Raw genomic sequence first — 12,517 nt, 5'->3', positions numbered from 1 at the left:
GCTAGGAAGTTCTTCTTCACCCTAAGGGTAGTGGACACCTGGAATGCGCTTCCAGAGGGTGTGATAGGACAGAGTACGGTTTTGGGGTTCAAGAAGGGATTAGAAAATTTCCTGAAGGAAAAAGGGATAGAAGAGTATAGATAGAGGTCCTGACCTGATGGGCTGCCGCGTGAACGGACTGCTGGGCGTGATGGACCTCTGGTCTGACCCAGCAGAGGCTATGCTTATGTTCTTATGATTAAAGAGGTTAGGGCTCTTCAGAAACATGATGGCAGATAAAAGGCCAAATGTCCCATTCAGTCTGCCCATCTGCAGTAACCATTATCTCGACCTCTCTCTAAGAGATCCCATGTGCACGTCCCAGGCTTTCTTGAAATCAGACAGTCTCTGCCTCTACCACTTTACTGGGACACTGTTCCACATATCTACCACCCTTTCAGTAAAAAAGTATTCCTTAGATTACTCCTAAGCCTATCACCTCTTAACTTCATCCTATGCTCTCTCAGTCCAGAGCTTCCTTTCAAATGAAAGAGACTTCTGCTGTTTGAGCTAAGTAGTATTTTTTCCTTAAATCTGTATTTTGGTGGTTGAAAGTGCACGGTAGTGGCTTTTTTCCCTATTAGATCCTTACATTCGTTGGGTGTGAGTTTTTTATGCCAGCTTAAAAATCTATAGATTGCTGCGTGATATTTATTACTTGAGACTTTTTCTTCACCCTTTTCTATTAATGTGGATCTATAGTGGTTTTTCCCACTGCTGGTGAGTAACATTATTGGAGCTTTTTCAAACGTCTCTATCATATTTCCCCTCTCCCGCCTTTCGTCCAAAGTATACAGATTGAGATCTTTAAGTCTGTCCCCATACACCTTATGACGAAGACCACGCACTACCTATGGACCGACTCCATCCTTTTTATATCTTTTTGAAGATGCGGCCTCTAGAATTGTACACAATATTCTAAATGAAGTCTCGCCAGTCTTATACAGGGGCATCAATACCTCCCTTTTTCCTATTAGCCATATCTCTCCCTATGCACCCTAGCATCCTTCTAGCTTTCACCATCACCTTTTCAATCTGTTTGGCCACCTTAAGATCATCACATACAATCACACCCAAGTCCTGCTCTTCTGTCATGCACGTAACTTCTTCACCCCCTAAACTTGGGTTTTTGCAGCCCAAATGCATGACCTTGCATTTCTTAGCATTAAATTTTAGCTGCCATATTTTAGACCATTCTTCAAGCTTCACTAGGTCTTTCTTCATGTTTTCACAGCATCTGGGGTGTCTACCCTATTGAAGATTTTGGTATCATCTTCAAAGAGGTAAATTTTACCCAACAACCCTTCAGCAATATCATTTATAAAAATGTTAAAAAGAACAGGCCCAAGAACAGAACCTTGAGGCACACCACATGCAACATCCCTTTACTCAGAGCGATCGCCATTGATTGCTACCTTCTACTCAACCAGTTCTTGACCTAGCCCGTCACTTTAGGACTCATCCCGAGGGCACTCAGTTTATTTATTAGACATCTGTGTGGAATACTGTCAAAGGCTTTGCTAAAATCTAAATACACCACATCTAGTGCTCTCCCTCTATCCAATTCTCTGGTCACCAAGTCAAAGAAATTGATCAGTTTTGTTTGACAAGACCTATCTCTAGTGAATCCATGTTGCCTCCGGTCCTATAATCCACAGGATTCCAGAAACTTCACCATTTTCTGTTTTAAAAGCATTTCCATTAATTTGCTTACCACAGAAGTCAGACTTATCGGCCTGTAATTCCCTACTTCATCCTTACTTCCACTTTTGTGGAGAAGGACCACATCCGCCCTTCTCCAGTACTACTCCAGACTTTAGAGACTCATTGAAAAGGTCAGTCAGCAGAGCCACCAGAACTTCCCCAAGTTCCTTCAGCACCCTCGGATGTACACCATCCGGCCCCATCGCTTTGTCTACTTTCATTTTAGCTAGCTCCTCACTAACACAACCCTCTGAAAATTGACCAGGGTCTACCACGCCTCCATCCCTATTCATGTTTGTCTTCTATGATCCTGCTCCTGGCACGTCAGCCATGAACACAGAATAGAAATATTTGTTAAGCAATTCAGGCTTTTCTTTATCAGCTTCTACATATTTCTCTCCTTCACCTTTGAGTGTCACAATGCCACTTTTGCACTTCTTCCTATCACTATTTCTAAACAATGTCTTGTCTCCCTGTTTTACCGTGTCAGCTATATTTTTCTTCCATTTGCATCTTTGCTTTCCTGATTACACGATTTGCCGCTCTTAACTTTTCCAGATATTTTTGCCCATCTTTCTCTGTGATCTTTTGTAGTTTATGAAAGCTAATCTCTGATCCTTACCTTCTCAGCTACTATTTTTGAGAACCAAAGCAGCTTTCTTTTCCTCTTACTTTTACATACTTGCCTCACAAAAACGTTTGTTCTTAAGGATAAGGACAGATTGTTCACCCTCTCCAAGTTAGGGAGAACGAGAAGGCACTTTCTAAAATTGAAAGGGGATAGATTCCATACGAACATAAGGAAGCAATGGTAGATTCAGGGGCAATGTTAGGAAATTCTACTTTACGGAGAGGGTGGTGGATGCCTGGAATGCGCTCCCGAGAGAGGTGGTGGAGAGTAAAACTGTGACTGAGTTCAAAGAAGCGTGGGATGAACACAGAAGATTTAGAATCAGAAAATAATATTAAAGATTGAACTAGGCCAGTTACTGGGCAGACTTGTACGGTCTGTGTCTGTGCATGGCCGTTTGGAGGAGGATGGGCAGGGGAGGACTTCAATGGCTGGGAGGGTGTAGATGGGCTGGAGTAAGTCTTAACAGAGATTTCGGCAGTTGGAACCCAAGCACAGTACCGGGTAAAGCTTTGGATTCTCGCCCAGAAATAGCTAAGAAGAAAAAAAAAAATAATAATAATTTAAATTGAATCAGGTTGGGCAGACTGGATGGACCATTCGGGTCTTTATCTGTCATCATCTACTATGTTACTATGTTCTCCCAGAGAGTGGTAGAAAACTGGAACGCTCTTCCGGAGTCTGTCATAGGGCAAAACACCTCCAGGGATTCAAGGCAAAGTTAGACAAGTTCCTGCTGAATCAGAACATACGCAAGTAGGGCTAGTCTCAGTTAGGGTGCTGGTCTTTGACCTAAGGGCCGCCGTGTGAGCGGACTGCTGGGCACGATGGACCACTGGTCTGACCCAGCAGCGGCAATTCTTATATGTCCTTACAATTACTCCTTTCAGTTTTGCCCACTGCATTTCCACTCCTTCCAGAATGAGAGGAGGTAAAGGATTTTCTGCCTCAGAAACTTCTCCAAATGATCAGAGTGGAAGATCTTTGGATTGCCAGTCGGCTGGAAAAGACTATGACCTCCGCCCCACGGATCTTTGCCACGCGGTCTGGGTCAGGAAAGGCAGCCTGCATCTTGAAACCCGGGTGGTTTATGGTTTATTGACTTATATCCCATTTTGTACAAAGCAGGTTCCAAATATTACATGCATAATTGAAACAACTTCACAGAAAATACAAACAAAACAAATAGTCCAAACATATTAGTGACCAGAAGCATAGAGCTTGCGCTTAAAACCCATGACAAGGTCACTGGTCAAGCAAACTCAAAAGCGAAGGCACCCTGAGTTTAGGAAAAGTGGCACATAGCAGGCTGGCTCCACAGATCCACCAGAGTTTCTCTGTGAAGCAGCAGTGCAGCACCATGGGACTGCGTCCTTTCTTCTGACAGGGAAGGGGGATGGGAAGGTACTGAAGCCACCGAGAAAGTAAACTTTATGCAAAAAAAACAAGCAAAGAAGCAGAGCTACTGCAAAACACTTCTGCATGGATTGCTTGCAGAAACTGTAACTGGATATTCTCTCTAGCTGTCAGACTAAAGGGGTGGAGCCAGGGCCGGATTTAGATGAAAAGAGGCCCTAGGCTATTCCACTTATGAGGCCCTTTCACCTCCCATTTTTAAGTTTGTAAATTACATGAGATAATAAAATACATCATTACTGTCATATATATCAATATGTTAAATGAAACATGTTGTTATTGGTACTAACCTTTATAAAAAATGTGACACGGATAATAAATAAAAAAAAGGCGAGAACACTTATTTGGACATTTATTCTCAGCACCATATATAGTACTTGTAACAATAACTAATCAAACATAACACACAACATCGCCCCTTCCTATGTCCATAGTGACCTCAGTGCGTCCTTCCTCACCTCACCCCCCCTCTGATGCCCGCATGCCTCCCATCCCCCTTCCATTGAACACCCCCTCATGCCATCCTGCCTTTCTGCCTTCCATTTAACCCCCTCACCCCCCCTCCGATGCCAGCCTGCCTGCCTCCCATCCCCCTTCCACTGAAACACCCCCCCCCCCGATGCCAGTCTGGGCCGCCCTGTCCCGACGGATCCACGTTTGCCTCTCTCCCCGCGGGGCTGGGCTTTGCCCAACTGTTTCCAGACTGACGTCTTTCCCTCCCCGATCCTCCTTCCAGGGTGAGAAAAAGAAAGGGAGAAGCCGAGTCGGCGCCCCGTTGCGGCTGGAGCCGGTTCCGATCCCGAAGCATAGAATTTCTCCTTATTTTCGGTTCAGTATTTGTGTTCACTGTTTTTAGAATAGTGTAATTTTAATTTTGCTAACAATTTGAATGTAGGCCCCTCTTGATCTTGAGGCTCTAGGCTGAAGCCTAGTTAGCCTGTAGGAAAATCCGGCCCTGGGTGGAGCATGCGCTCAGAAAGGTGTTGGATTTCTGCAACTCCCGGATTGCGGATTGGGATTGAACATCTAGTGTATGGAATCCAGAAGGGATGTAACAGAATATTACTCTTTTATATTATCCTATTGGTGATATTCCAAGTATCACAAGGTAAGTCCTCTGAAATGTTTTGATTAGTCAAGATGAGTTCCAACTCACGGTGAACATCAAATGTAAAACCTTTTGGAGCTGCATATAGGATGGGTGCTCAAACTCGGGCATGCAGATAAACTCTGCAGAATAGTTCAGCCAATTATTTATAAGCACCTTATTTTAATAAACCAATTATTTGAATTAAGGAAACTAGGTCACTTCTATACAGACTCTGAATATTAGTGACATTTTTTAAATGATTACATTTTTATTGAAAATTAATCATATAGACCAGGGGTAGGGAACTCCGGTCCTCGAGAGCCGTATTCCAGTCGGTTTTTCAGGATTTCCCCAATGAATATGCACGAGATCTATTTGCATGCACCAGTAGCGTACCAAAGTGGGGGGGGGGGGGGGGGGGCAATCCGCCCCGGATGCAAGTCCTGAGGAGGTGCTCCCGGCCTTGGCGTTCAGTCCCCCCCCCGAAGGACCGCTCGCCCCCCCCTGGTCTCCCCCCACCACCTACAAAGCAGCCCGCAGCGGGATCGCGATGCCAGCGATCCCTGCGCTGCTTTGGCGCTGCTTCCTCCGCTGCGGTCCCGCTCCTCCTCTGACGTCAGAGGAGGGGTGGGACCGCGGTGGAGGAAGCAGCTCCGAAGCAGCGCAGGGATCGCTGGCATCGCGATCCTGCTGCAGGCTGCTTCGTAGGTGGTGCGGAGAGGCCAGAGGAGCGAGCGGTCTTTCAGGGTGGGTCGGGGCATCAGGCCTTCAGTGTGGGGTGGGCAGGCAGGCCTTCAAGGGGGAGGGGGGTGACAGGCAGGCAGGCCTTCAAGGGGGGGTGACAGGCAGGCAGGCATTCAAGGGGGGGACACAGGCAAGCCTTCAAGGGGGGGACAGGCTTTCAAAGGGGGACAGGCAGGCAAGCTTTCAAGGGAGGGACAGGCCTTCAAGGGGGGGGACACAGGCAGGCAGGCTTTCAAGGGAGGGACAGGCCTTCAAGGGGGGGGGACAGACAGGCCTTCAAGGGGGGGACAGGCCTTCAAGGGGATCAGGCAGGCAGGCAGGCCTTCAAGGGGGGTCAAGCCTTCAAGGGGGCAGACCTTCGGGGGGAGGGTGCAGACCTTCGGGGGGGGTGCAGGCCTTCGGGGGGGGGTGCAGGTCTTCAGGGGTGGGATGCAGACCTTTAAGGGTGGGGACAGGCCTTCAGGGAGAGGGGCCCTGGTGTACAAATACACGGAGGGAATGGGGGGTTCAAAGAGACGCGCATATGCCGGACTTTGGGTGGGAAGAAATAATGGGTCTGAAAATAGAGAAGAGGGAGAGAGATGATGGACCATGGTTTTTAGAGAGGGAAGGAACAGAAAGGAAGAGAAGTTGGACACAAGGGATGGTGTGGAGGGGGAGATAGAGATACTGGATAGGAGGGTAGTTGGGAAAAGAAAGGGAGAGATGGTGGACCCTGGGATGGTGGGGAAGGAGGGAGAGATGCTGGATGAAAGGGTAGTTAAGAAAAGATGGATCTGTGAAGGGAGACGAAAAAAGGAAAGATGCCAGATGTCCTGGGGAGGGAAGGGAAACGGGGAGGACAGAGATGGCAGATGGATGGTTAGTATGCAGAAAGAAGGAAGAAGGAGACCCTGGCAAGCAAGTTATCAGAAGACAACCAGAGCCTTGGACCAACAAGATTTGAAAAATAACCAGACAACAAAAGGTAGAAAAACTAATTTTATTTTCTGTTTTGTGATTACAATATGTCAGATTTGAAATGTGTATCCTGTTAGAGCTGGTGTTAGACCGCAAACGTGAGCTAGGATTTAACAGAGAGAGGAAAAGTCCTTTTTGTTTCTTTATTTTACTTACACCACAACGCCAGTGTGGTTAGGAGAAGCCAAAGGGGGGTGAAAAAGCTATAAAATAAACCCACCAGGATGTTTGAAAATAACAAAACAAAAAACACCCAATTGGGCAGGAAAGTTGAATCGAAAAACCAATTCAATAGGTTGAATCGAATCGAAATTTTTTTTTTTTCTTGAATCGGGCAGCATTAGTTTGCGCTACTGTCTTAGACTTTATGACCTGGGATTGGGGAGAGATGGCATCCTCAGTACTTTATAATGCAAGTGAAACGAGGATTTGGTCAGACTTTTGAAGGGTCTGCAGAAGAAAAATATTGTATAGGCCGGGGACATGAGACAGCAGGAAACGGGAACTTTTCTTCCTTCTATTTTTGTGAATGGCAAAGCTGAGGATGTCAGAGAGTTCAGTTAAAATATGTGCTTTATAAGAAAATATAATAATGTGTTTTATAAAGTTTATAAGCATTGCTGGCCTACCCGGTGAGGTGTTCCTAATGGTGGTGGTGGTGGCAGCGTGTCAATGTGTTGAGAGGAAGAGGTGGTCTGGGAAATTCTGCTGAGCAAACTCCGAGCCCATTTCCACCCCCCAGTTAGTCCACTCCACTCAACTGGTTCACACACTGAGTGGGTCTTTGGGTGTTGTGCCTGGGTAGTTGTTTTGGGATCTCTTCCAGTGGTTTGTCAGTATCTCCTTGTGGTCCAAGGAAGGAAACTTTGTTAACCTTAGCATTGACCTTCAGAATATGTTTGTAACAGCGCTGCTTGTGTGGCATTAGGCTATGTAGTGATCGAAAGAAAAAACCAGACCTTTGCACATTTTTGCACTATATGGTGGGTGTATGAGGAGATTCAAGTTTCAAGTTTATTATATTATTTGATTGAACGCTTTTCAAATTACAAAGCGTTTTACAAAAAATAAAATTGGATTTGAATAATCACATCTACAAAATAAATAAAATTAACTGGTTTAAAAAAAAAAACATACAAAGTTAACAACTAAAACAAGGGTAACAAACCACATGAAACAATAGGAAGGAGGTAAGGAAATACAATTTTGGAAGAAAAAGTCCATATAAGGGTAGTACATTAGGAGGGTATGAGGAAAAAAGTTGAGAACAGAGCAAAGGTCAAAGGGAAAGGGGATGATAGTCTGAATTTGGTGGAGGATGATAAGAATCAGAAATGACCAAGAAAATAGACAATCAGTTAAAGGCTTCTTTAAAAAGAAGGCACTTTAAGCTATTCTTGAATTTTTGCAAGTCCTGTTCAAGTCTTAAGTATAAAGGGAGTGAGTTCCAAATTGTTGGGGCAGTAACCGAAAAGATAACGGCACGGCGAGTTCCAATGATTTTTAAAGAAGGAACATATAAAGTAGATTGAGAGGATGATCTAAGAACTCTAGATGAACTATATGGAATCAGGAGCCTATCTAAGAATGCAGGAGTATTGTTTTTTATTGTCTTAAAGACTAGTAGAGCTATTTTATATGTTATCCTGTAAGAAATTGGCAGCCAGTGGGCTTTTTGGAGCAGTGGTGTGACATGATCGAATTTTTTGAACCTGAAATTACCTTTATTGCAGTGTTTTGTATGAGTTGAAGACGCCTTATATCCTTTAAGTGAGCCCCTTTTAATAATGAGTTACAGTAATCTAATTTTGAAATCACTAGGGAGTGAATTAGAGTATTAAGGGAAGACGAATCAAGAAGGGGGACAAGCGAACGAATCATTCTTAGTATGTAGAAACAATTTTTAACCAATGCACTGATGTGAGGACGGAAAGTGAGATTATTGTCTATTATGACACCCAAGATTTTTGTATTGGTAGTTTGATTAAGGGGTTTATTGTCGATTATGATTGGGTTAACGAGTTGAACCCCTTCTTTCCCTGAGAAAAGCACAGTTGTGGATTTATTGATACTTAGAGACAATTGATTAACATTCAACCACTCGTGAATTTTGACCAGCTTTTGGTTAATATTGAATATATCCTGGGAACTTGAGGGATCAATGGGGTGCAAAAGTTGGAAATCATCAGCGTAGGCATACACTGTGAATCCTATAGATTGACAAAGGGTTAGAAGAGGGGCCAAATAGATATTAAACAGAAGTGGGGACAATATAGACCCTTGAGGTACTCCATAGTTTGTTTGATACGGTTTTGAAACAGAGTTATTAAAGTGCACTGTAGAAGATCTATCTGTAAAATAAGATCGGAACCAGTCTAATACTTGATCTTTTAGACCGATGGAAGACAGACAATGTAGTAATAAATGATGGTCAATTGTGTCGAAGGCTGCCGCTAAGTCTAAGGAAATAAGAATGACAGATTTATGTTGATTCACATTTCCTACACAGCTAAGTCCTTGTGAAGTTACCTTGTTCTTTCTGTATTTGACATCTAGAAAGGTCTCTGTTTGGAAGGAAAGATCTAAGCTTAAAAATGAAGTGGCCAGAAGTTATGGTAAAAGCAGATAGCGTTGCTGATTTTAAGAAAGGTTTGGACAAATTCCTGGAGAAAAAGTCCATAGTTTGTTATTAAGACATGGGGGAAGTGTCTGATTGCCCTGGATCGGTAGCATGGAATGTTGCTACTCTTTGGGTTTTGACCAGGTACTAGTGACCTGGATTGGTTACCATGAGAATGGGCTACTGGGCATGATGGACCATTGGTCTGACCCAGTTAGGCTATTCTTATGTTACGTTCTCATCTCATCTTATTTTAATGTATTTTTTTTCTGGGAACTTATCAGTGTTTTTTAGAATGGGAACAAAAATGGAAGAGAATTAATGTATGTGGAATGGGGGAGGGGTTACTAATTTTTTCAGCTAAATAATTAAATTCATCTCAACCAGACATAGGAGAACTCACGCACCATTCACACACCCTCCAACCAAAATCGTCAAAAGAAAAAAAACTGTTCGACAACCTCCTAACACTCGCCCCCAACTCTACAACCTATTGACCTCGACCACAAACTATAAAACCTTCAAAAAAGAAATAAAAACCCTTCTATTCAAAAAACACATAAAACCGAACTAACACAATCAGAACTGTCCCAAGCATTATCTGCAACTATTCCATATGTACTTCTGATGTCATGACAATTCAGACATAATTTAGGTTATGTTTAGAATAATGGTTACATATATGAGGTTCAATAAAAGAAAATTTTCAGTACCTGTTTCTATTATGACTATTTATTTTTCATGGTTATTATAAAAAAATATTTTTTTACATGGGGTGTCAAAAAATGATGGGCCCCGGGTGCCACATACCCTAGGTACGCCACTGGCATGCACTGCTTTCAATGCATATTCATTGGGGAAATCCTGAAAACCCGACTGGAATACAGCTCTCGAGGACCGGAGTTCCCTACCCTTGATATAGACAATTGTTTGCACAGTAAGAACACCACTTATCATACTAAACACATGAATCTTCCAGGAAATAAACCCAACATAAACTTAAAACCGCAAATAATACATTGTCCAGCACTTTCATCCCCTCAACCTCTCCCTACCCTCATCCCACAAATGAGCCACTCATGAACTGCAAAAACTTCATTTATACATTGTATTAGTATTAGTGATTTAAACTTGGTACACTGTAAATAATTCCTATTTCTTGAGATGTACTGCTTTCTGCATAAGAAAAAATTGGTTTTGATTACATGTGGGTATCATGATAACTTGTAATTCTCATACCTGGGAATCACAAACTCAGCACTTTATTTAAAATGCTATTTCAATTAGTCATAACTCTTTCACAAACTTTGAGCAAATAAATTCTAAAACAGTTTTTATCTACATCTACAAGCCTACACATTTTCACATAAAATCTTGTCACTCACCAACTTCATCGGTTGACTTAACAATCCCCAGGTTGTCTCTCAACCAACGCACAACTGCACCAGCTATAGCAACAGACCCCTATTTGGAACATATTAATTTTATAATTTTAACATTTATATATCAACAATGTCCAAAATAATTATATTCTTATTTCATTAATTATATGATTTAAGCTGAGTCTACAAAAACAGAAAATTTATTTTAAAAAAACCTAACAGATGATTCAACAAAATTTGATCGTCAGCTAACTTGAATGTATAATCATTCCCAAGATAAAGGCTACAGAAAAACTTCTTACAGACAAGAAAAAAGTGATTCACCTTAGCAAGTATACTCCAAGGACAGCAGGACACATTCTCCTGTTCTCAGAGAATACTTACTACAAACTTCACTTTCTCAGACGACAAGCAGGACAGCATATTATTACAAGCGACCTGAAACAGGATAAGACCTAGAACATGAAGGCTACTTTGTTTGTTTTAATTTATTGTTTTAATTTATAAAGTTTAAGTTTTGCTTTGATTATCCTGGAACAGAAACAAAATGGGCCTGAGAGTAGAGTTAGATTCTAGATACCAAATAAATTCTGAAGGGTTGATTGACCAAACTGACTGTCGTACAATACAATACAATTAAGTTCTTGTATCCCGCATTAAACAGTTTCTTACCGTAACAGGGGTTAGTTAACCAGGGACAGCAGGCAGATATTCTCACATGTGGGTGACGTCATTCACGGAGCCCCGATGTGGACAGTTGCAAAAGCATTTTGATTGAAGAACTTTAGAAAGTTCACAACTGACCGCAATTCACTTGCGTGAGTGCCTTCTCGTCTGAAGTAGGGCGCATGTCTCCTCAGTTTAGATAGCCAGCTAAGAAGCCAACCAAGGGAGGTGGGTGGGTTGTGAGAATATCTGCCTTCTGTCCCTGGATAACACCTGTGCTTTATCCCAGGACAAGCAGGCAGTGACCTCCAAGCTAACCAGAATGGGATGGTGGGAATGTTGGTGATTCAGGAGAATAAATTCTGTAATACTGCCTAGCCAAATTGGCCATCCTGCCTGGACCACATATCCAAATAATAATGAGAGGTGAATGTATGAACCGAGGACTAAGTGGCAGCTTTGCAAATTTCCTTAATAGGAGTAGATCTAAGGAAAGCGACAGACGTTGCCATAGCTCTAACTTTGTGGGCTATGACTCGACCCTCTAGATGCAATCCAACCTGAGCATAGCAGAACAAGATGCAAGCAGCCAACCAGTTGGAGATTGTTCACTTAGAAACTGGATGTCCCAACTTATTTGGATCAAAGGAGACAAAAAGTTGAGGAGAAGATCTATGCTGCTTAGTCCTTTGTAAGTAGAAGGCCAAAGCATGCTTGCAGTCCAGAGTATGAAGAAATGTTTCTCCAGGGTGAAAATGAAGCTTTGGAAAGAGCACTGGAAGTACAATAGATTGATTTAGATGAAAATCTGTAACAACCTTAGGTAAGAATTTAGGATGAGTGCGGAGTACCACCTTGTTGTGGTGAAAAATTGTAAAAGGTGGATCCACTACTAAAGCTTGTACACTTCTCCCTCCCTATTCATGGGGGTTAGGGGCAGAGCCGGCCCGCAAATAGGGAAAAATGGCAAATAACTTTTGGTCGGCTCTGACCCACCCCTTACCTGGTGGTCTAGCGGTGACGCGAGGCAGGAGCGATCTTCCTACACTCCTGCCCCGTGCAGAATCGTGCTGCTGAGTTCCCGTGGTCTCACGAGACTACAACAGGAATTCCCTGTTCTAGTCTCATGAGACCACAGGAACTCACAGCACGGCTCTGCACGGGGCAGGAGTGTAGGAAGATCACTCCTGCCCCGCGTCACTGCTAGACCACCAGGTAAGGTCCATGCTCTGATCACTCCCCTGCCACCTCTGATTGCCTCCCTC

General features: G+C 43.2%; 1 protein-coding gene across 6 annotated transcripts in view; it reads right to left on the bottom strand.

Moving 5' to 3' along the window:
- GK (glycerol kinase) overlaps positions 1 to 12,517 on the bottom strand; it is a 445,878-nt gene that overhangs the window by 121,423 nt on the left and 311,938 nt on the right. For all 6 annotated transcript variants that reach the window (XM_033948781.1, XM_033948778.1, XM_033948783.1 and 3 more), the window contains one exon: positions 10,590 to 10,668. In XM_033948781.1, the coding sequence (XP_033804672.1) occupies positions 10,590 to 10,668 (79 nt within the window). The remainder of the gene's footprint in view (positions 1 to 10,589; positions 10,669 to 12,517) is intronic.

This window comes from Geotrypetes seraphini, chromosome 6 (assembly GCF_902459505.1).
Source record: "Geotrypetes seraphini chromosome 6, aGeoSer1.1, whole genome shotgun sequence".
NCBI classification, from domain to species: Eukaryota; Metazoa; Chordata; class Amphibia; order Gymnophiona; family Dermophiidae; genus Geotrypetes; species Geotrypetes seraphini.
The sequence above is the reverse complement of the archived record's forward strand: the minus strand, read 5'-3'. Positions and strand labels throughout refer to the sequence as shown.